Raw genomic sequence first — 25,348 nt, 5'->3', positions numbered from 1 at the left:
TTTTTCTGTGAAAACATAACAATATTTTTAAAAATCACTCACTTGGGGCTGATTTTCTTTGACTGCACTTGAAGCACAGCATCATGTGCCAAAGCCAGTTTTTCCTTTTCAACGGCTCCCCCCTTTTGATAGCACTTGGCTGCCACCTGAAACAGGATCACATTTATTCAGGGCTCTGAAATATACAATTAACCGATGATTAAAACAGCACACTCCAGGTAAGGTAAGGCAGCCAGCTTTTTCACCACACTGATTTTAAGCCCCTACCAGCAGCATAATCAACAGACCTTAGCTGGTGTTAATTCTCATCTCAGTGCAATAAAAAAAATTACCTGCTGATTTCTACAGGTAAATAACAACTGTTAAAGATACAGGAGCATACTTTTTTTCTTGACTAGCTGGCAACCTTAAGCCCTGATTCAAGTAAGTGATTGAGTGGATTCTCAAGGTGCTGTTTTTTTTTAAATAAGATACACAAAACTTTTTTCATGCTATTAGCTAGTATATTAAATGAGCCATCATTAGCAAGTCATGACTGCCAGTTAGTAAAGCAGTACCCGTAAAACTCATGAATGTCTTCACTTATCTTGAAAAATCATGCTTCAGACTAGGTCACAGAGTTAAGGTACATGCACAAGAATACAACTAAGTTAAAGGCTGGATTCAAAGAACTGAATGGCCACCAGCACGTGCGTAAGAACACAGTGTTGTCACAGGTAAGTTCTCTGGCAGTTCTCGCGCTGCCATTTGAGCAAAAGGTTGAGCACGTTCACTGCAGGCAAATCATAATTTAAATCTGAATTTAATAATGCAATATAAAACAATAATACAATATAAAACAAATAACAATAAGGTTATTGGTTTTATATCTGTTGCCTGTCTCTAAAGCTAATAAAATAAGTTTTGACCAAGCTGTGTCTGGAATCACTGAGATGTGAGTACATCCCAGGAATGAACCCAGGGACTGGAGGTTGGTGCCTCAGTGAAGGCAGAGCTTTCCATCCAATTAAGTAAAAGGTTAGTGCACTTTTTATATGTACCTTTTAAATATTTATTTTAAATGGCATGTCTCTCGCTGATGTGCAATCATGTAATTCTGAACTGATTTCAAGAATGTGATAGCCTCTGGCTAATAAACTTTGTTATTGTTGTATCTGTACAGTTTGTTTGAGAGGCTGGTGGTGGCATGCTACACTGGAAAGCGAGGTTCACTTCCCAGCTTTGTATTCTGTTCTTTTCACCCCTGGGAAGGGCGGCAGCCTTTTGGGGGATCCTAGATAGAGCTGTCCCCCCCTCTCCTTCATGTCACTTCTGTCTTGTCTGGGTTCAAATTCAATTTGTTCACTTTCAGTCACTTGGTCACAGCTGTCAGGCAGCAACTGAGGGTCTCTACTGCATTACCAGGAAATTTAGATAGATTTCTCCTAAAGGCTTTACATAGAGGTTGAATAAAATGGGGATAAGATTGCACCCTGTGGAACCCTGCAAGGTAATTCACACCCTGAAGACAGCTGGTCTCCAACAGCAACACTTTGAGCCTGATCCTTGAGAAACAAACCAATCCAAGGCACATAACCCTTATACCCACTTTGGCCTTAAAAACCTCAACAAGGTGGCATGATCTACTGTGTCAGAGGCTGCAGATTTATTAAGGAAGAGCAACCAAGATACATGGTCTTTGTCTACATTCAGACCGAGATCATTAGCTAAAGCCACCAGTACCATCTCTTTCCCATAGCCTGGTCTGAACTCACACTGAAAAAGGCCCAGAGCAGACATGTAAAATTTCTGGAAATTTTGAAGCCACAGGGGAAAAATAAAAATAACATAAATGGCGGTTCTCACGCTGCCATTTAAGCAAAAGGTTGAGCACATTCCCTACAGGCAGATCTGAATGTAAATCTCAATATTTCTCACCATCTGAGCTAGTGCTAGGGGTAAAAAGAACCCTTCCATCAGTGGCAGGCATCTTCTGCACATGGAAAAACACCTTTGGATCCAACCCAATGCGACTATGTGACCAAGTGGAAAATAACAAAACATCCACCTGCTACTACAAAAACTGTCCAAATGTTTCAATTGTGCAAGAAGTAAACTTAACGAAGGCAGGGATGTTATGTAGTATATAGTTAATTAGATTACTGAGTTAAAACAAAATTTAAAAAAAGAGGAATCCACCCTGTTAATCCAACTATGCCAATTTAATTATGTTCTGATATTTATACCAGAAAGCCAGGGGCAAGGGTTTTTTTCCCCATATGGTTGTGGGATTTGTTCCACAATTATTGATCTACTTGCTCGTCACATTTCACAGGCTGATACTCTATCAGTGACAATGAAAAATAAGCATTTGTGTTGCACTGCAAGGGAAAAAAAACATTTTTAAGTAAAGCAAACATCAATAGGGCACATAAGCTTCAACACAGTAGCTTGACAGGAAAACTCTTGGCACATCTATCAAAGACTGGAGGGCTTGATACCCAAAAGCTAAAATCAAAGGCCAAACCTACTCATTGAGATTGAAAATACTCACCAGGGAAGGACACGAAAAATACAGCTAAAAGTGGCCACATAGGATTGTGAATCTTTGCCACTTTCTGCTCCTCCCAGTAGCCATTGCTAACTCTGGGGAAAGGGATCAGAGGGACCCTTCCTGGAGCTATTAGACACACAAGTCAAGAGCCAATTCCCTTGTTCCTCCTCCATCAGCACTAGGCCGTTCTGTTCCCTTCTCCACCCTCCCCACTACAGCCTCCCAACCCACATGGCTTTTCCCAGGGCTGGAAATGGCTGCCGGGAGAGGAATGCAGGGAAAATTCAAAACCATCAATGCCTCCTGCTGATGGCTCACAAGATTCAACCCACAGCTCGCAGCAGGTTCAAGCTCTTGTTACTAGAAAGCAAATGTGATTCCTCCTCCTATGAGGACAGACACAGGGAAACCTCGAGCAGCCCTCCGTGTGCTTCTCTGGGGGTGGGTGGAAGAAGGAGACACCTTTTGCGGGAAAGGAGAAAAAAAAACCTGTAAGGGACAGAAAAAAGTGCAGAGAATCTGGGAAGGAGGACATTCCTGCCTGCCTTGCCCCCAACCATGAATTTACTGAAATATTTTATTTGATATATAGAAGCTAGGGAGTATTTGCACTTCCACAAGTCAGCAAGGAACCTAGAGTGCCCCTAGCAAGAAAATATCAGCAGGTTTCCAGGCAAGTTCCCAGGCCTAAAGCCTTTGTTCCAGAGGAGGACCCAGGACAGCAGAATGTTGTTTGTTCACTGTGCACTTGAACGGCTTCACTTTATCTCCAGTATATACAAGACCCAGGCACTCCAGAGATACAGGGAAAGAGGTCTGCATCAATACATCCTTAAGCATGATCTTCTAGCATTAGCCTCCTTCCTCCCACTCAAGGTTATAGACTTCAAGCTTCCATAGACCACCACTCTCTAAGGCTGTGGTCAAGTGTGTACAACATTCCTTCCTCTCCCTTTTGGTCCCCCCCCCGGCCAAAATGCCTCCCCCCGCACTTGAGGTGCTCTGGGTTTTCTTCCTTCCCCAACCAATGCCAAGAGGATATTCAGGACAGCAGTCTGCCATCCTTCCTTTAAAAAAAAACATTACAAGGCAAAGAGAGACTGCAGGTAAGAACCGGGAAGGGTGAGGAGGAGCGTGGTAGTAGTTACAGTATTCATGCTAGAGGGATGGAACGGGCTCAGGCAGAGGAATGAGACAAGAGGGGAAAGTTGCAGGAATTAAGGCTGGATGAGTGGTTGCAGCTTTGCCATTTGGATTAGGTGGTGGAAAAGAGAAAGTAGAGCTAGGGAAGAGAGAAGATGAGTAGGTTGGCTCTGGAAACTCATCACATATGAATCTGTCCTGCTTCCAACTCAAAATGATATAATGGACTAGGTTGTGTTTTCATTCAAAACTTTTTCAAAACTTTTTGGAGAAAGCAGTTCATCACTCTGTAGCATGATGGAAAATGTTACTTTTTTTTTTTTTGCATTTTCAAAAGGTTAAGTAGTAAAATAAGGATGTGTGATGTTGAGTGCAAGTTCATGCAACCTATAACCACATGTTGTTGTTTAAATAAAGAGAATCTTTGTTCTTCAATACTAACAATATGTCTTTTGCCGTATCAGGTAGCAACATATTAAACTATTTTAAATAAATAAACATCACACTTTGTAGGCATTTTCTTTACCAACGAAAAATTAGGTGATCAGAACTAAAGATGCAGATTATTAGATTTGGCAGTGGGGGGGGGGGGGTGAGGAAAAGTTGAGTAAAATGTGAAGGGGTTCCTCAAAGGCTTGAGGAGAGGCAGCTGCACTCCTGCCTTCTTCCCCACAAGCAAAAAAATAGTAATTTTTTTTAAGCAAGTTGGTGAATTTACCTTCCAACACTGGTGCTTAGCATAATATTCTCCCTGCGCAATCCATTCTTCCGGAGTGGATGTTTTAACAAACATGCTATCATCCAAGTCTAGAATTAAAAGTTTTTTTAAAAAAACATTTTACTTGTTACAAGCATGATCAGAAAAATGTATTGTCGAAGGCTTTCACGGCCGGAGAACGATGGTTGTTGGGGGTTTTCCGGGCTGTATTGCCGTGGTCTTGGCATTGTAGTTCCTGACGTTTCGCCAGCAGCTGTGGCTGGCATCTTCAGAGGTGTAGCACCACCTCTGGTGCTACACCTCTGAAGATGCCAGCCACAGCTGCTGGCGAAACGTCAGGAACTACAATGCCAAGACCACGGCAATACAGCCCGGAAAACCCCCAACAACCATGATCAGAAAAAGTTAACCAGGTAAATTTTGTGCTATAAAATGCACACATTCATTATATTATCTCAAATATTTGTATTCTTAGTTCAAATCATGGTAATAGTTTCTTCTAAACCAGCTAGTTATCCCATAGCCTGGCTAATTAGGTTGATATAATATGAAATTAGATACATTTCCTGTATAATATCTTTCTTAGTCATTGACAGAAACAATATCGGAAGTGCTTCTATTTGCTTTTGGCGATCTCTCTTTCTTGAATGCACACATTATTCTACAAACTGATAAATGGGCCGGTAGTACATTTAGAAGCAGGGGGGTAGACATAACATCTGAAGCGCTGATTTTGTCAAAGCCATGTCCTAAAATGGGCTCTGTGAAGCAAGAGATAGGATTACAGCCCAGATCTATACTTTGGTGCTCTGGACATGACATCAGAAGCACAGGTTTAGAAGCACTGATTCTTGTTATCTGTTACTCCAAGTTGTGATGCAATGGGCAAACTGTGCCCTGCAGAGCCACAGCTAAGATAAAGCACTTCTATGTGTATCTTCTCTATGTTCTGTTTGGTTTCAATTCAGAGGAGTTCTTGCACAAGCTACATACAACTAGTGCTTCTGCTGAAGCAGTCTAGAGAGCTCTGACATTTGATTATCATTCATAAAACTTCCAAACACTAATTGTACAAGTTTACTAAGCACAGATATCAGAGTGTACTTTAGCAGGCAATGATTAGAAATCCCACTTAACAAAGCTAGAGACAAAAAGAGGTGATAAAGGGATGGCAGTTGCTGAAATGAGAACTTGCTGACAATCACTGGGTATGTGTGCATTAGGGGTGTGCAGCCTGAAAATATTCGGGTTTCCTGCTTTGGGTTTACCAGAAGCAGGAAAAAATTTCGGAAATAGCATAATTCCGAAGCAGCATTTTACTCACTTCGGTATGCTCCGTAAATATCCTGCCACCTCCTTCATCCGCCAGGGTCGGGGCCGAGGAGTTCCCTGGCCCCGACAGCGCCAGCACTCAGCCGCTTGTTGGGGGAAGCCCCTGACGAGCAGCTGATTCAGGGGTTTAAATGCCCCTTTCCCCGCTGCTCACAGCAGCAGGGAAACGGGCATTTAAACCTGAAGCTTCCACAAAGCACACCCCCCTAGTGTGCATGTCTGGAGTAAGACACTAGATTTGCCCACTACTCTTTTCTCAACACGGCCCTCTGGCAGTTGGTTGCTGACCAGGAATGTGTTTCATTTTAACTAAACCCTACTGAAAACAACTGGAATATTCTTAAATACAGGCAGTGAAAAAACTCACAGCACCATTCTAAGCGGAGTTACTCCCTTCCAAACCCACCAAAATCAACGGTCTTAGAGCCAAGCTATAAGAGACGAATTACACAAAGAGGAGCATGTGAAGGGAGTCGCAATGTTAGCCAGGAAGCTGAGTTTTAAAAGACATTGGAAGGCTTTGTCGATTTCCCCTCTCTACAGAACCAGGGAGATCCCTGCTCAGAGGGTTTGTTAGTTTCCTTTTTGCTTCCCAAAGGCTCTGTCAGTTTCACCTTCCCTTCTAAGAGGCTAAGAGGAAATAAACAAACCCTCTAAGCAGGGATCTCCCGGGCTCTGTAGAGAGGGGAAATCGGCAAAGCCTTCCAATCTCTTTTAAAACTCAGCTTCCCAGCTAACACTGCAACTTCCTTCACGTGTTCCTCCTTGTGTAATTCGTCTCTTGTAGCTTGGCTCTTAGAAGGATGTATTTCGGGACTGCACTGTCAGTTACTTCACCGTTTCACCCTCGAGTGAAAATTACCCAAAGCAACCAAGTTAACTCCCTGTTACTTCAGTACTTGCATATGTCATGCAAAAATGAAAGAATAGTTCTGGGTCTGTCCACATAAAGAAATCGTAAGTCGCTCTTACCTTTATTTTCATCTGTTTTGACAACCTGAACAAATTCTTGCTTGATGAAATATTGAAATGCTGGTGCACGCCTGTCACTGTTTTCATCAAAGATCCACAGATTGACCCGGGCTCTTGTAATTGCAGTATATAATTGCTTTAGCTCTCCATTAAGCAACTAGGAATAGAGCAGTTCACGAATGTGTAACACACATGTAAGGCTTTGGTAAAAGCACTAATACAACTAAATGAGTTTCAAGCAACATCTCACAAACATATCTAATCTTACCCTCTTTGAATGGCCAAACACAATTCAAAGTACAATTTAAAGATGACCTAATTTGGTTTAACTCATCTCTCTTTTTTAATTTGCTTATATCACCTAAAGAAAGATGTATCTGAATAAAATCTGGCACACGTATCTAGGACACACTTAACCCTTCACACTTGCTTTCAAGCAAGCAAGGGAAGAAGCCCCTTGGAATTCTGGAATTCTGAGAGCTTAGATATGGCAAAGAAACGTAGTATGTATGATGATACAGTCTTATGGCTCAAACCCATTTAAACCCCCAACACCCCATCAGAAACTGGGTGACCCTAGCCTGTTCCTTGGTTTCTCTACCCCTTTGCTTCCAGTTTCTAGGCTTGGTTATACATAGAGGGCCTGTCTCTGAAAAAGTGCAGTCAGCATGACCTTGCAGTTATCAGAGGTAGAACAAAACCATGCAGATGTGAAATGACATCACAGCTTCCAGATTAAGCCAGAAGAGGGTTTTGCACTTACAATGTTTCATCTAGAGCAAGGGATCTTGGGTGGGAGAAAGTGCAATGCTTAGGAACAGACCAGCTGCAAGCAGCCTGGGATAAAGCTAGGGGTGGTGGTCTTCATTCCAGCTAACCCTCCCCCCTCCATTCTGTGAGGCTCACTGGTGGTTACCCTGTGCTACATGCTTTTTGGACCTGATTAGCAGGACTTCTGCCTTTGCACTTTTAACCTGACCAGGTAACATTTGTGTCAAGGGACTGAGGTCTGTAGAACCTGAGGATAGTTATTGAACTTTGCTATTTTCCTTTCCAGTTTGCACACTTTTTATTATTATTTATTATATTTATATGTCGCCCTCCCCACAAGTGGGCTCATGGCAGGTTACAACAGAAGATAAAATATACAAGATAAAATCACAATAAATTAACACAGCTTTCTAAAAAACACCTGCTCACTGTATAAAAACCATGTAACATCTGACAGAGGTGGAGGTGCAGCTTAACCATGCGTGGTCGCTCATCTATGTTTGTAATCATTGCACTGTTGTTAAATAACTCTATTGAGTATAATTCTGTGGTATTTGGATTTGGGGGCTTCAATCTGAGTCCAGTATCTTGGCATATTTGCCACAGCTACCCAAGTAATTGTTTTGTGGAACTCAGTCTGCAAGGTGGTTGACTTTGCAGAGCTGACTACTTTTTGCTGAAGACCTGGCAGCAGGATTTGAGATTTGTCTCTCGGTCTCAAGAGACTGGTGGCAGTTCGTTACCCTGGGAAGTAAGGTTTCACTCCTCAGTTTCAGATGTTTACTCTTGCCTTTCCACTCAGGGCAGCTTGTAGATTCAACTGTCCTTGACACACCCAGATAGATGCAAAATACAGCATAATTCAACATAAGAAATGAGTGCTGAGGCTACTATAATCTATGCCACTCAATATTATTAAGGGCTTTTCTCTTCCCCTTTCACTCATTTCTGAAGCTTCCCAGCCTCACTCTACCAAATACCTCATCTTCACTTTCCACGATTTCACTGATGGGGAACAGTCCCCTCCCCTCCCCACCAGTATAACCCAGATTGATCTGGTCACATGACTGAAATAAAAAACAAGAGCCATTCGGAAAATTGTTTTGATGTTTCACCTTGTACATTTCGACATTCAGAACCTGTGGCTTGCCTTGCTTATCAACATCTTTTTCCAAAGGCGTTTCAATGATGAGCTTGTTTTCTTCAGGGAAATGGCACGAAGGTGTGAACGAGGAAACTATCTTCCATTCTTTGTAAGCCTAAAATACCAGGAAACAAACATACAGCTCGACTGCAACACATACTATATTTCACAGGACGCAAGTGACTGCTTTTATACGCTATCTGGGATAAGCTACCATAAGAGAGCACTGTGAAGATCTGAAGCCATCTAAACCAGTGGTCTTCAATCCATTGGCCAGGACCCTCAGGTTTTAAGTACAGCCCCTTCCTAGGGGGTAGAGGAGCTCCTATAGGGCAGCCCTTTTTTGGCTGCCTTTTGGAAGGACCCGCTGCCTAAAAAGTAAGGATGCTATGCCTCCATGGCTATGAACTTTGGCTTGTACTTCACTACAGAATACATGACAACAACTGCACTTACACACTGCTCTTCTAGACAGATTAGTGCCCCACTCAGAGAGGTGAACAAGGTCAGTGTTACTATTATCTCCACAATGCAGCTGGGGAGGCGGGGCTGAGAGGAGCAGCTTACCCAAGGCTGAGCTCATGGCAGTAGTGGGATTCAAACCAGCAGAATGCCAATTTGCAACCCAATCCTTATGCTACAAAAGTTCTCTTATCCTGGTGATTGGTGTGATCTGCTACCTACAGGCATGATCATGATACTCGTGAAGTTGTAGCTCTGGCTCTCCTTCTTCCTATCACATGACTCTGATGTCAATGTGATTTCCTAACATGGGCTTGATGCTCAGTAAGCCCAAAGCTTAGTGGGTCTCAGATCTGGAAAGGTTGACGACCATGCATCTAAACCACGTAGCAGATTCTCTGAGAAACTTTTTTCACGCATCAGGTTCTGCTGTTCTCAGAATTCCTTATTTTGGCTAAAAATGGCAGTGGTGGGAGGAACCATGTTTCATTCCGTTCCCCAGCAAAATGTTTTGGGCCCCTGAAATGAAAGCATTCAAAGAGAACAGAAAGCCATCACGTTTGCTGCCCAATGTATTAGTGGCAACGCTATTAGGAAATATAGATCCAGAGGAGTTAGCCGTGTTAGTCTGTAGTAGCAAAAATAGAAAAGAGTCCAGTAGCACCTTTAAGACTAACCAACTTTACTGTAGCATAAGCTTTCGAGAATCACAGTTCTCTTCTTCAGATGCATGGAGGTCTCGAAAGCTTATGCTACATTAAAGTTGGTTAGTCTTAAAGGTGCTATTAGGAAAGTGACTCAATACCAACTGTGTCTACAAGAGCAAGAAAAATATTCTTGATGTGAGATGAAACAGAAGTGAATGAAACCAAACAGATTAAATGAAAAGGTGCATCACACAGTTAAGCAGGGACATAATATGTATTTATTGTCAGAATTACTTCCTTTTTTTTTGGAAAATAAAGTCCAACCCACAGTTGTACAGCAGGACCTTCATGCTAGCATCCCTGCTTCAAGCCTGTCTCTACACCATCCTGATTTTGTTCCAGACGCAAACTACAGGTACCCTTCAGAGTTCCTCAGGTATCTTTTCCTTTGCTGTTTCGTTTGCTACCATTCGTGGGGAGGGCGGGATATAAGTCAAATAAAATAAAATAAATAGTGCTGACCAAAAAAATGACCCAACAGCTAAGCAAGAAACAAACACTGCAGGGAAGACAAAGATGACTGCAGTCTCTGGTCAATCCAACCTGTGGTAGAATTCCCTCTTAGCCCCAAACATGGCATTTAGAGTATTAGCCTGTGAGAAAAGCACCTAAAAGAAAGTGTCTGACGGCATATCTCCACACAAGCCTGACATCCCAACTCAACAAACTAAAAGCAAGAAAACCTCTAACCTGTATTTAGTTAAATTGTTAAGATTGTTCTTTCGATACAAGCAAGGGAAATCAAAAGCAGCCTGGTGACAGAGCAAAATGCTGTGAGGAAGGGAGGGAGGAGCCTTCTTTGTCAAGCCGTCGGCGTGTTTTTCAGTTCTGGCCTACAGCGGACATATTCATCCGCAGACTACTCTCTCAGTCACACAGACGTGTAAATTCTGCAAAGCTAGAGGGTGAAACACGTTTCATACCTCTGAATCTGTAAAAAAGTTGTAGAGGAGAACATCATCAAATTCTAAACCTTTTGCTTCATAAATTGTCAGCACAAGAGCCAAACTAAGTTCCTCGGGTATCTTTTCCTTTGCCAATTCGTTTGCTACCAGTATCACCTACAATGAAATGAAGAACATTAGCTCACTGTCATCAAGGCCTGGTGCTCAGAGACAGAACATGCGCTTGCTCACTTGCACACTCACTCTCACTCTCTCTCTCACACCATGCTGATCCAGAGGAGTTAGCCGTGTTAGTCTGTAGTAGCAAAATCGAAGAGTCCAGCAGCACCTTTAAGACTAACCAACTTTACTGTAGCATAAGCTTTTGAGAATCACAGTTCTCTTCGTCAGAGACACGAAGCTCTCTGCTCTCTTATGCTACAGTAAAGTTGGTTAGTCTTAAAGGTGCTACTGGACTCTTTTCGATTTTGCTACACCGTGCTGAGTAACCAGTGAAGAACCTTGATAGTAAATAATGTACCACAGTAATGAGGACCAATACGTCTTGTATGCGAAGCATGGACTTGTTCTTCTTTGAGGAGATCCATGTCCTCAGGATTTCAAGGGACAATGGGTTGGATCCAAATTAAATGGAACATTTCCGCCAATTCCTTCTTCCCACTGCAGACTTCCTCCCCCCCCCCCCCGCCCAGTTGTTCCTCAGGGCTCTCTATTCACCAGGAACAGCATTTTGTGGAGATCAGTGGGCTGTAGTGGAAGGGAGAAGGTAGGACAGCTCTATTCTGTAAAATTTAGTCTGGATCCAACCCACTGTTTATCAACTCTAACTGGCATGAAGAGCTTAGAGGCCATTATTCTTGCCTTTGTAGCAGCCCCTAAGTTAGACAGCTGTAACAGGCGCTAAGGCACTAATCAGGATTCTCAATTTTGAAAAAATCAGCACCATTTTAAAAAAAGATCCAATTATGGAAAAGAAAGTACTAGTGTTGAAGGAAATTCAAGACCACTCACTCTGATTTATTGTAGTAACAATAATGGCTCAGCTCTTGGCTTGGATTTTGCAAAAAAATTCTGTTCATTTCCCCGTCCCATTGCACCCCACCGACTCTCACATCATGCTATCCCTGGGGGAATCGCAGTCCTCCAGAAGCAGCATTTCAGGGATCATTTTGGGCTGCAGCAGGAGGGGAGAGGTGAGGAAGTCCCATTCTGCTGATAGAAATTCCTTCCATGAGATCCAAGACATTGTTAAGAGATCATGAGAACCATGGAATTTGGTCACCAACAGATGCTATCCACAGAATATCATGTACTAAGTAAAGCATACTTGATGTGCTCCAAATTCTATCGGCTGTGTTTTCCTTTTGTTGCCTCTCAGCAGAATTGCCAAATCACTAACGCTGCAAGATTCCAACACAGTGGGCTTAGGCCCATCAAAGAGGCCCAAATCCCTAGGAAGACGATCAAAAGATTCAGGGAAATAGTACTGAAGCAAATCAACAACTCCAGAGGCCAAGTGAAGAATCCCTGCAAAGACAAGTGGGTGAAATTGACATAGTAAATCTATCTCTTCTGCGGGAAATGAAAAACATTAAGTGATAGCTGAAATAACATTAATCTTCAGCACAAAGTCTGGTTTAAAATGGTAACCGCAGTTTCTCTATTCCTGCTGACTGAGAGCGGGACCACAAGTGACGCCTGACACAGGTTGGACACTAGTCAGCTTCCTTCAAGTTTTGATGGGAAATGTAGGCATCCTGGTCTTGCAGCTTGACTCTCTGACTGCTGTCCAATGGACTTTTCAACTGTCACTTGTCCAACATTCCACCAAGCTGCCTACATTTCCCATCAAAACTTGAGGGAAGCTGGCAAGTGTCCAACCTGTGTCAGGCATCACTTGTGGTCCCGCTCTTAGACTAAAACACAGCTTAAAGCTGAGGTGTGGACTTTGGAGGGGGGTGTTACACCATATAGCAACCTCTACTCCCCACTGAAGAAATATGGTAATGCCAAATCCCCATCACAGAGCTGATGCAAGGCTGAGTAATATAAAGTGTTTGTGTGCTGCCTACTTCCACTGCCCAGGAGGAAAAACTGCAAATGATATCCGATCAAGGCACTGCTTTTAAGTCAAAGAAAATATATGATGTCTAGCCTCAGTAAATTATATTGCTTAAAAGGTACAGAGTGGCTATATCTGATATCATGACAAACAGAGGTTTGTTGATGTCCAGCAAAAATTCAACTTTTTTGCTGTGTGTGCAAGCTCTCCTCACCTCTCGCGAGTGCACAAGATTTCCTGATCTGATCATGCTGCAATTAGCTATGGCACCCAAATACAACTGCCTGCATGAAGTGGCGTTCGTTTACTGCCTATAAACTGAGATTTTAAACTACAACTTAATCCTAGTTTAGACTCTCAATTTGTGGGGAATTACTCCAGTTTCTCAGACTTTTGTTTCTGGATGTCCTGGTCAACTGGAGTTTGAATGAATCTAGAATTTTTCAATCAAGCTTTGGATTTAACAGGAAGTGGAGAAGGGGACCTTCTGAAGGCAAATAAACTACGTTCATTCCAAACATCAGCAAGTCTCTGTTTCATCTCAGTTTATGAGATTATATTAATATATTATATCATACTGTTATGTGGGAATGCATCCATTCTGTTCCGAAAGTTTTATCCACGACTGTTCAACTTGTTAGTTACACAGCTTTTGCCTCACAGAACACAAATAACCTCTTTTTCAACCTTCCATTCTGGCAGTCCTATAAATGTAAATATAAAATTTCAGTACCTGAATGGGATCTGTAGTTCTGATAAAGCTGATATATCCTTTTTGGTTTCCTTACGACATACTGTTTCTTGATAGCAGAGCTTTTGCTGGCATAATGGAAAAGCGATCTCAGGTCGCTGAAACGAAACGCAACTCCTTTCATGATGCTCTGAGCCGTATCGCCGGTCAGAAACATCGCATTTGGATCATCGATACATTTCATTAATAACACTAGCTCTGCCTGAGTGAAATCCTGAATTTCATCCCCATAAAGTTCATGGATGCACCACGGTAGATCATCAAGCCTCAAAAGTCTTTGGGACAAGTTGTACAAGAGGTCTTCTTCATCAAAATAGCCTCTTTGGGATCGTATTTGCTGGTAAACACTGAACAGTTGATAAATTTCACTACGATCTTCTTTGAAGTTCGGAGACCTCTTTCTGCCAAGTTTTTTATATTCTTCCTCTGTCAGTATGCCCTGGGGGCTGCTCAATGCTTCAATAGATCCTTTCAAAAAAGATTTTATTTCTTTCCAAACTAATGCTGGGTTGTAAGGACATTTGCCTTTTACCATTTTGGGCCAGATTTCATAAGCAAATATACTGTATGTCACGAATATTCGAGGATCGTGCTCTTTGGGGTGAACTTCTGCAGTCTTTTCATCCTCATCATAATCTACTTCTACATCAACATCCTCCTCTTCCTCTTGCCAATTTGAGATAAGAAACTCTTCTTTAGTGGACCAGCCAGTAATGGTGCGCTTGAGACTTCCATCTTCATTCCTAAGGAAAAACGGGTCTGGCATCGAGGCATCGAGTAAGAGTAACCACTGTTTTGACGTGAGGAAGAGGGGAAAATTTTCATCTTGAATATCCTGAAGTCTGTAAACAGTTGTCTCAAGTGGCTTGAAATGACTAGTTGCCTTGGAAGATTTACTAAGCTCAGAGAAGTTCCTCTGAACTTCTTGGCAAAGAACATGATTTTTCGTAATGAAGATCTGATGCAAATGTTCCAGTTTGTCAGATTCTTCTGCCGTACGCCTCTCTTCGTCCCCACTGTCATTCACCCAATTTATTTCCGGGTCATTTAACTCTGAAGAATCTTGCTCATCCTCATTGGGTTCTTGCTCATCATCTGTACTTTCAATTGTTTCCAGTTCACCAGAATCAACAGAGTTGCAGCTGTCTTGTTTTTCACTGTGATCTTCCTCCTCAGTGGTTGCACTTCCCAACTGCATATCAAATTTTACCCTGTGCCATTTCTGTCGTACCAGCAATGGACCTCCTGCATATTCCGCTTTCTCCCAGTAAGAGTGAAATTTCTTCCAAAGCCTGTACAAGCAACAAGTAGTCTTTCCTGTTCCACTCCGTCCAATTAAGATGATTGGCTCCAAGGGCTTAGGGTTCAAATCAATGACTGCATACTCTAATTCTCCAACTCTGAAAGGGTATTCGACAGTAGAAGTCATATCATTTATGATGTTGAGTGCCATGTTGGTACTGAAACTATGAAACTTCATTATATTGTATTCAGTTTCTACTGCACTAGCTGGGGGGAAATAGTCAGGTATGTCACAGTCTTTTGACTTTTCTGGCTTGGTGTCTTCAACATAAATGCGAGGAATGCGCTTTTGCGTTTTCAAGTTAGACGACACAAGAGCTGTATTTATACCTTTCAGTTTTTTCCTCAGGATGCAAGAAAGGCCACGCTTATATGCAACACAGATTGTTTTGATAGCCTGGTCAAGTTTGCAGTGATCGAGTACAATGTCCCATATCCGAATGATTTCAGTGTAAACTCTCCCTGTTTTTTCTGTAGGATGAACCGAATGCTCATGCTCGATGATCGTTTCTGCATTCTCACTGCAACGGGGAGAAAAGTCGATGGCAAGCTCCCACAGCATCCTTGCCCCTTTGTCCAACTTTGCTTCATAGAGTTGAATGTCAGTGTTCAGATGTTTCAGCCGCTTCTGCAAACCTTGTGTCCATTCTCCATTTCCTAGCTGTTGGATTACAAGTATTATTTTCTTCTTTATGTAACGAGGTGTGCTCTTGTTTTCCAGCTTCTTCAGTGTTTCAGATGTGCACTCGATTTCCCAGGTCATGTTATCAAAGTCTTGAGCATGCGCCTCAATCTCCTGAATATGCCCATCATCTTCAGTGGCTTCTTCCTCTTCTTTCAACTCCTTAAGCTCATCATGGGCCTTCTCTAATGGATCCCCACTGTTGACGCAAACATTAGCCAACCCCTCATGACTAAAGCTATGATGTTCACCCTCTTCACCATCAACTGTAGCTGTGGGTGGCTTTAGTATTTCAGGTCTCACTAAATCACTTCTTATAACTTCACCCAACGCCAATTTTTGGATTATATTTGCAATTTCTTGCACGAGGCACTCTCGTAGTGTTAATGGCTTATTACCATCTCTATCAGAGAAATTCTCCACTCCAGCAGCTTCTGCCTCGTCCCACTTAGAGCAATCGTGATCGGGTTTTGTCTCTCTATCCAAGGGCAATTTTCCATGTGGTGTTTTTGATACAGATGTAGCTGAAGAATGGTTTGTGCTTTTGGGCTGGGATCTGTTGCAAGCTGCACTCGGCTTTGCCATCCGAGCTTGGTGCCCGACCGCATCATGTCGACATTTCTTCTTGTTCTCGGCCACAGCTTCATTCCAAGCTATAAGCATTGGATCGTTCTTTTTTTTCTTGTAACGCACATCTCTCCCCATCTTATTTTTTAAATTGAAGTTAATAGAAAATTTTGCTAGCAAGCCTAGCATTTTCTTAACCTGCTTTGTCACTCCTTTCTGAAAAATAACGTGCATTACTGTATCTCCATTCTTATCTTGGTTGTTAGGATTAAGGTATGGAAATGTAGATGGATTTGAACCATACAAATCTAAAAGGTAGCTCAGGAACTGCAAACCAATGTCATCTGGAGAGGAAGAACAGTGTATTGAGATAACAGTAGAAATATTTGTGGAAAAAGAAAATATTCTTTTTAACAAGATCAATTTTCCCCCTATTTTAAAAGTGCAGTCCCAAGCAGGGTTACACTTTTATGTCCACTGAAGTCAATCGGTTTAGACAGCTGTAACTCTGATTAGGAACGCACTGTAAGAAGCCTTATGAAATTCACCTCTTTTACAGATGCTTCCCCAGTTTTCTACTTCCCTCTCCATTAACTTAACTTAAGTAAGGTGCTAACTATGACATTCTGCTGGAGAAAAGCTTCCCTTGTCTGCCCGTCCCCCATCAATGGTTTGGATCTTGCTGGTATATTCCATCAACAGGATACTTCCCATAGTACAAGGAACCTTTCCCTCTGCATCACAGCAAGGATCCTAGCACCAGGAGGAAGTATTACCAATAGCAGAATGTCCCTATGAGTCCCAACCCATAACAGAAAGAGTTACTCTAGCTAAGGAATACTCCATATGGATCCAAGTTCAGAGGTGTTTATTTATAAAGGGTTCAATAAAACAACACCGGAATATTTATGGACCATGACCTAAAGAGCTTGTTTGTTATATACCAAGACTTTTCTGTTTTAATCTGATTGACCCCCCATTTCTCCTGCCAACAGAACACTAGAAAAGTCCCCTTGAGCTTCAGAAATGGCTTTTTAAGCGGCCAATGGGAGAAAGAGAGAAAAGGTGAGCTCAGAAAGTCAGCTGTGATTCTACCCTCACAAATCCAACAAGCTCCAGCTTTCAATCAGCATCCATGGTATTTCGCCACCCCCCTCCCCAGTACCGTGTTTCATGTGCTCCCAATTAATGTGGAAGAAACTTCTCAAATCGGTTTGTTTTTATTCTCATTTCTCAGGTGACACTTCCAAACGGAGTAGTCTTATTCAACCAAATGACAAAAGGGGAGAGAAAGCATGTAATGCCCCTTGCCTCATATTATATTCCAAAGATTTAACTTGCATGAACACATGAAACAGTCAGATGGAATTAGACCACTAGTATATCCCAGAATTGACAGGGAGCAGTTCTCTAACCTGTCAAATTTTCTTGCTGTTCTTCATCTGGATGTGCCAGGGAGTGAATCTGCATGCAAATCACATGTTCTAGCAACGCACTAGTACCCCTCTCCAACTGATCACTTCCTGTTGCTATGAACCGCTCCCACTTGAACAGACTGTGCGCCGTAATACCAACTTCTTATCAGCAAGGAGACGGTGGGAGATGAGCTTTAGGAAGCTTATGAACCTATACAAGTCAAACGCTTACCTTTATGCTCAAAGCAAATGGACAACGCAGCATGTAAAGGAGTATCACCTTCCACCAAGGACAAAAACTGAGGATCAGCACGACAGCTCAGCAGCAAATATGCCAACTCAAAATCATGACTGTGCAAACATTTCTGAAGTGGTTTCTCATGGACGATTCCAGTCCCCTCTGGTGATGCTTTGAAAACAGATTACAAAACATCAACATTATAGTCATATGCTGGGGTCGGGAGGGGAGCTTCATGGATACAGGAGGTTAAATTCAACAGATAGTACAAATAGCCAGAAAGCATTTCATCTACAGTTAAACTGGTGACAACAGGTACATTCTGTGGAGGCTACACAGGGGGCTCCGGCTTTTCAGCCAGAAGAGAAAATGAGCTGCATGTCGAGTTTTCATGATACAGCCCCTTATTTTTAAAAAGATGGCAGTGATGGCCCAGGCTAGTCTGATCTTGGAAGCCGAGCAGGACTGGCCCTGATTAGTACTTGGTTGGGAAATTACCAAGTCAGTCCAGGTTTCTACGCAGAGGTAGGAAATAGGAAGCCATCTTTTGCCCGTAAAACTCTATGAGCTTGCTAGAAGTTGGCTGTGCCTTGATGGCATTTTACACGTATGCACGCACACACGACTCCATAGTCTTGCTTTGCATTAAGCAAGACACAGCTGTAAGAATGCCTGTGATCACTGTCTTGCTGCCGCTCCAGCCCTATACTCAGACATAGCGGCAGGGAGATGGTAACAGTCTTGGCAGGAGATACTGTCTTCCATCCTTGAATCTTGAATAAAACAGACCTTGAGGATTTTCATTTTATTTACGTTATTTATAGTCTGCCTTTCTCGTTGAGACTCAAGGTGGATCACACAGTGTGAGTTACTACAGTCAATTTCAAGGACATTTCAATAAACAATGTGATCAGATCTATAAATGCAAATTTGCAAAGATTTAAAACCAGCTGAAATCCAATATGGAGCTGAAGAAATGCTGAAACCGAGCATAAGCAATTCTGACGTATTAAACACCACCAAACTACCCAGTAGGATCATACTTAAAGTCACAGTCCATAGAGCTGGGCAACCACTTCTTCAGCAGCTTGTTTGCAAAAAAACACGGTTTGCAGCTGTTTAACCGGAAGTCCTTGTTGCCAAAGATGTTAAGCGCTCATTGTATTTTTATCCTACACTTCCTCAAAGGAATTCAAGCCAGTTTACATGGTTCTCTTTTCTTTCATTCTACCCTCACAACAACACTGTGAGGTAAGTTTGCCTGAGTGACAGATCAGGACTTGAATCCAGATCTCTTCACTTCTAGTCCACCATTTTAATTTATACCAGACTGGCTCCCCTTAAAGCACTTGAGGATATCATGTAAGCCTTCTCTCGAGTCAACAGTTCTCACGCAGGAACACGAAGCAGCTCATACTGCCAAAAATTCATTTGAGTTTGATTATATCCCCCTCAAAAATTATCTGTACTGCAGCCACAATGAATTTTATTCATGAGGCAGCGCTTCTGCTTTTTGAAGTTACACTTCAGCATACACAAAAGATCCTCTTGGGGATTTTGTAAATATGTGACCTCGTATTTCAGAAGATGGAGAAAGAGACAGACTGACTTTTAAGATGTCTGTTTTGGACAAGAATAGATATTATTCATATTTTTTACAACATTTCAGTATCCAAGAGTTTTCACCTCCTCTCTTTATCAAGCATCTTATGAGATGCACTCGTCGGTTATCCCTCCTGTCCACATGCTTCAAGATAGTGCCGATGTCAACATCTGAGAGGTTGCAGCTTTTAACAAGACCATCTCCTGACATCATCTCCACGGCCTTTCGGGTCAGCAGCAACAGAACTTCATGCCACATTTTCTTCTCCAGCAACAGCTTTATCAACTTGCTACCACAGGCAGGAGGAATGTCACAGACCACCTCTTCAGGGATTTCTGCCAACACACAAATACAGTCAGGACAAGATAGCCTCAGATTACCAAAGTACAGAGGCACAAAAACATATGTTGCTTTTCCATTCTGCAAGTGACAGAATTATGTTGTTTTACTGGCAGTCTCAGGGGGATGCAATCCCATAATGCATTCCACTATGACCCTGCTTGCTTACCACTGATGGTGGTGGCAGCACTAGTGCTGGCTGATGGTTGGCAAATTGGGAACCAGCGTCAGGAGTGTGTCTTCTCCCCCAGCACATTTTCCAACTCCTGCTCCTTTGCTGATCTTACCTACATTTTAGTGTTACATTTGCTAACCACAGTTAACATGATTCCTTTTTAAGAAGTGTTTGGAAATCCACTTCAGAAATATAGCTAAGGTGGGTGAGATTTGAGTCCACTAATGCCTTAAAGACCAACCAGATTTCCAGGGTATAAGCTTTCGAGTGTCAAAGCTCCCTTCTTCGGATAATTGTGATGGAAGTGGGAGGAAGGTGCCTTATTCCCCTAGACAAAGAGTTCCTGGAAAGGACCTGGTAATGGCTGCTACCACACACTGACCCCTTGAAAACCTGCTAAGAAAATGTCCTTCTAGCACAGTGCTAGACCAATAAGGAAATAACTGTGAGTAAACCCAGAAAACTATGTAGCATTCATGCGGTGTGGCACATAGGGAAGAGATGAAGAGAAATATTCCAAAGGAATATACCATACCAGACAAAGTATCTGACAAAGGGAGCTCTGATTCTTGAAAGCTTATACCCTGGAAAGCTGGTTGATCTTTAAGGGGCTGCTGGATTCAAATCTTGCTCTTCTCCTGCAGACCAACATGGCTACCCACCTGAAACTATGTTAATATGAGGAGCCTGGGTTAAAAAATTTCTGTAAAACAAATCAGGTCCACAGCTTTTTCCTACGGTTCTGAAAACCACGTATCGTGTGCACCAGTGACTTCCAGTCTACCAGACCCACCATAGCTTGGCTGCCTTTATCATTCTTGGTAAGTATATCACTGAAGTACTTCTAGCTTTTCTGTAATGTTAATACATCCTTACAACAACTGGCCTTCTACTACCACTTTACCTGTGGACCATCATACAGCTTCCCAAGGGACAATTAGCATGAAAATACTATCACTAGTATACTAGCTCAGAGCTCATTTCTTGCACAAAAATAAACGTGGAGCATATTTTTGCTTTTAAAAAAAGAAGCCTGCAGAAAATGTTTAAAATAATGCACTCTGAACTCAAGCAGCGTAAAGTTTCCTAACACGCTTCTTTAAAAAAAATCAGGAAACGTGATGTTTCATCTGCCAGTCTCTTCAAGACAAGAACAATGTGCTTTTTAAAAAAAATCAATTGTTTCTCTCCTTGCATCTCAGAAAGCTTCCCTTTGTGACAAGGATACAGAACCCTCTCCCGTTACAAATGTATTATAAACGCTAAATCACAAATAAGTCCTAGGTACGTCAAACTTCCTGGCAAACACTGAAAAGACTCTTGAAGTGAGACAAAGGTGGCAAAGCCTGTCTCCTTTTGATAATCCAACGATGCAATATGATGCTTCGGTTCCTCCACTCAGCTGGTCAGCTTTCGCTGCACATTAAAAGATCCAAAGAGAAGAACCTAAAAAAAATAATTGCAGCAGAGACTTTGGACTTGCTACACTGATCCCACTCAAATATTAATGGGGAGAAACTGCCACCGTATTCAGTGGAACCGGACGGCGTTAGTCAGTGTTTTATGCTACGAAACCTAAGCTAATGACTTGCTAGGCAAGGCAACTGATGGGTCAGTCAATAATAATACTTAACATTTATACAGGGGCTATAGAATGAACATTCAAAGCACTTCACAGAAATATTAGCTACCAGCCTGTAAAAATAAGACTGGTTTTTATTCCAGGCAGTGAATGACTGCTGAAAAAAAGTTGGTTCTATCTGCTGCCCAAGTTATTTTAAATCTTGTCCTGCTGCAGATTAAGGCTATAATCTTAGGGTCACTTTCCTAGAAGTAAGCCCCACTGAATAAAATGGGAATTACTTCTGAGTAGACCTGTTTAGGGTTGCTTTTACATTTGCTGTATTTTTACTATCCTGCTGCTTTTTCTATATTTCCTATTTTATTAGCTTTGGTTAGTTTCTACAGTTACGCTATTGTTTTTCTACATATAGGTTCACTACCTGCCCTTAGTGTCTTATTTGTGACAGGAAGGTGGGATATAATTTTTGTTCTATTTATACCCTACCATTCCAGTGAGAAGCTCAAGACAGGATATGTGAATGGAGTGTTCCCATTTGCCCCCCTCAACAACTCCATGAAGTAGATTAGATCAAGATACATTAATAAAAATACTGTAACTTCATACTGTAGTGCAGATAAGAAACTGAATCAGGGCCAAGCTACAAGTGACAAATGACTCTTGAACAGCAAGTGGATTGAGTGGAGGGCAAGTGGAGGGCAAGTGAATAGGGGGAAATACACTTGCTGTTCAAGTGTCATTCATCACTTGTAGCTTGGCCCTCAGAGGGAGAATGGTTTACCCAGAGCCACCCATTACATCACGGCTAAAAGCCAATCCAAGCCCTGCATGCTCATCCAAAAAGCAAACAAACTTCAATTCTTACACTGTTTTGGTCCTTCAAACATTATATTATTTAGGAAAGAACAAAGGATGCAGCTTGTGGCTGTTCCTAGACTATACCACTCTGTACAGCATGTGGGGGAATCCACAATTTTTTATGTTCCCCCAAATAAAAAGAACTTGCATGCAGAAAGCTACCACCCCAGGTAGAGACTCTAGAGTAAACTACTAGGACCGCCCAGAGAATGGAAGTACTTTAAATACTCAAAAGTGCTATACAATTAAGTACTATTAGAAACCATGCATTTATTTGTATTTGTGCCTGAGTACTGGATAGCCCAGGTGAGCCTGATCTCATCAGATCTTAGAAGGTAAGCAAGGTTAGCCTTGGTTAGTAATTGGATGGGAAACCTCCAATGATAGACCAGGATTGCAGAGGTAGGCAATGGCAAACTATTATGTATTTGGACTGTTGGAGCCACTGTAGTTTTGGGGGCGGAGCCACTAGTTCTCTTCAGAGCTGAGAGAGCCTGAAAAGAGTCAGTTACAGCCAGTTAGAGATGGCTGCAGTCGTTGTTCCCTGTTACTGGTTATTGTTCAGTGTTAATTGTTTGAAGCACTGCAGCTACCTTCCGGTCTCAATACGTATTACAAACCACCTCTGTTAGACACTTGCCATGAAAACCCCACCAGTCAACTCTGACTTGAGGGCTCTCTCTCTCTCTCCTCTCCACTGATTTTATAACAATAAAATGTTATTTGAAGAAAATTATGCTTACGCTTCAGAAATGAGAAATATATTCTTAGCTTCTACAAAATACTTCCCGGGGGGTGGGATGGACACCGACGGGGGGGCAACCTGTACCTCTTACTGCAGACAGCTGCTTCAGAAGCCCCTGAACTACTTTATGCTTCAGCAGGTTGGTGTTGTGGGCTTTGCTTTCCAAATGGCAAAAGCTTTCAAACTGCTCAAAAGCATCCTGAAGCGAGGCTATCAAGGTTTCACCTTCCGTCTGCCCTGCAGCTGAACAACATTGAAAAGCACAGTTGGGAAGGGGAGAAAACAGGGTTAACATACCTGTAACTTATGTTCATCGAGTTCTTCTGTGCTGACACACATGGGGACTGCGCAGGTGCAGGCCAGCCGCCGGAGAACTTTCTAGAGCTTCCATGGCTCCGAAGGGGCCGTTTGTCGCGCGCCTCAGCGACCGTTTTCCCGCCCAAACGGTCACGTGATCCTCCAGCGACCAACGGCCCCTTCCCTCAGTTCTCCCTTGCCGCCGCTTGACCAACACACTCCAGCCATAACACCTTAAAAACACCAATTTCTGTTACAGCCATCACAGTATTGTGCATTGGAGTTCACAGCGGGGTAGGAGGGAGGGTTGTGTGTCAGCACAGAAGAACTCGATGAACATAAGTTACAGGTATGTTAACCCTGTTTTCATCTTCGTTCTTCTGTGCCTCCACACATGGGAGTGTACCAAGCTTCACACAATAAGGAAGGCGGGGGTGAAGTCCAACACAATTTTATTGAACAAACAAGAACAACAATAAATAGATATGCATATATACATCTATATAAAAAACTGTGTAAGGACACATAAATACTCAATATTTACATATATACACACCCCCAGGTACATATATACACACTTTCACTCAAGGGTACCCAGCAGGTACGCCAAGAAAGTCATTCTAAAACTCCCTCAGGAAAAAAGGGAGTGTAAGACAGCCTTGGCCACAGATACATCCTGCTCCGCATTGACATCAACGGCGTAATGCCTGACAAAGGTGTCTGCAGAGGACCATGTGGCTGCTTTACAAATGTTAACCAGGGGCACCCCCCTGAGGAGTGCCGAAGAAGATGCTTGGGACCGCGTGGAGTGGGCTCTGACATGAAGCGGGCAAGCCACCCCTGCCAGGGAATAGGCCTTGCTAATGGCCGTCACAATCCACCTAGACAGGGTCTGTGAGGAAGCCCTGCTACCCTTGTCCTTGGCCCCAAAACATACAAACAGGTGAGGACTGGAACGGAATCCCTTCGTCCTATCCAGGTAATAGGCTAGGGCCCTCTTCAAGTCTAGGGAATGGAGGGCCTTTTCCCCCTTAGAGGAAGGTTGAGGAAAGAATGCAGGCAGCGAGATGTCCTGCGAGAGGTGGAAGGCGGACACCACCTTGGGCAGGAACCCGAGGCAGGGACGCAGGACCACCTTGTTGGGATGAAACACAAGAAAGGGAGGGTCAGACCGCAGTGCAGACAGCTCACTGACCCTTCTGGCCGATGTGACGGCCACCAAGAATGCTACCTTGTAGGATAGCATATCCAAGGGGCATGTAGCCATAGGTTCAAATGGAGGCAACATGAGACGTGAGAGCACCAAGGACAGCGACCACTGAGGCACTGGCGCCGACACAGGTGGGTAAAGATTGTACATGCCCTTAAGGAACTGGCGGGAATGTGGGTGAGAAAACACCGTAGCACCCTCAACTCGGGCGTGAGCAGCTGATATCGCTGCCAGGTGGACCTTGAGGGAGGACACCTTCAAGCCCAGGCCACGCAAGTGGCACAAATACTCGAACACAACCCCCAAGGGACTGCTGTCAGGCACCACTCCTCTGGCAAGTGCCCAGAGCTCAAACCTGCGCCACTTGGCCGCATAAGCGCGCCTAGTGGATGGCCGACGAGCATTCAGGAGGACCCTCTGTACCTCGTCAGTAAAGCCTATCGGGGAGGAACGATCCGCCAAGCCGTCAGGTGCAGCTTCTTGGGATCGTGGTGGACTAGGCTCCCGTTTAGGAGAAGGTCTTGCCGAGGGGGCAGACTCACATATGTCCGTTGGGACATTCGCAGGAGCTTCGGGAACCAAACCTGCCGTGGCCAGAAGGGGGCCACTAGGATGCAGTCCGTCCCGTCCTCCTCTATCTTGCACAGGACCCTGGGAATCAAGGGGAACGGAGGAAACATGTAGTGCAAGCCCTGCGTCCACGTAAACTGGAAGGCATCCCCAATAGAGAGGGGGTCGCTCCCTGCCCTGGAACAGAACGTGTGGGCCTTGGTGGTCGCCGCAGTGGCGAACACGTCTATCACTGGATGACCCCACATCTGGAAGATCGGCCCAA

The 25,348-nt window shown here is 43.2% G+C and overlaps 1 protein-coding gene across 3 annotated transcripts in view; it reads right to left on the bottom strand.

Annotated features, from left to right (window-relative positions):
- Nucleotides 1-25,348, bottom strand: part of TRANK1 (tetratricopeptide repeat and ankyrin repeat containing 1) — a 71,069-nt gene that overhangs the window by 16,144 nt on the left and 29,577 nt on the right. For 2 of the 3 annotated variants that reach the window (XM_054991040.1, XM_054991041.1), the window contains exons 10-19: nt 23,091-23,249; nt 19,391-19,642; nt 17,699-17,875; nt 13,483-16,395; nt 12,015-12,214; nt 10,706-10,843; nt 8,585-8,728; nt 6,699-6,855; nt 4,395-4,483; nt 43-146 (exon numbers count right to left, since the gene is read on the bottom strand). In XM_054991040.1, coding sequence (XP_054847015.1) covers nt 43-146; nt 4,395-4,483; nt 6,699-6,855; nt 8,585-8,728; nt 10,706-10,843; nt 12,015-12,214; nt 13,483-16,395; nt 17,699-17,875; nt 19,391-19,642; nt 23,091-23,249 — 4,333 coding nt within the window. The remainder of the gene's footprint in view (nt 1-42; nt 147-4,394; nt 4,484-6,698; nt 6,856-8,584; nt 8,729-10,705; nt 10,844-12,014; nt 12,215-13,482; nt 16,396-17,698; nt 17,876-19,390; nt 19,643-23,090; nt 23,250-25,348) is intronic. The other variant, XM_054991042.1, reaches the window with a different exon arrangement.

The sequence above is a fragment of the Eublepharis macularius genome, chromosome 11 (assembly GCF_028583425.1).
Source record: "Eublepharis macularius isolate TG4126 chromosome 11, MPM_Emac_v1.0, whole genome shotgun sequence".
Taxonomy (NCBI): Eukaryota; Metazoa; Chordata; class Lepidosauria; order Squamata; family Eublepharidae; genus Eublepharis; species Eublepharis macularius.
This window is presented reverse-complemented; position numbering and strand designations above follow the sequence as displayed.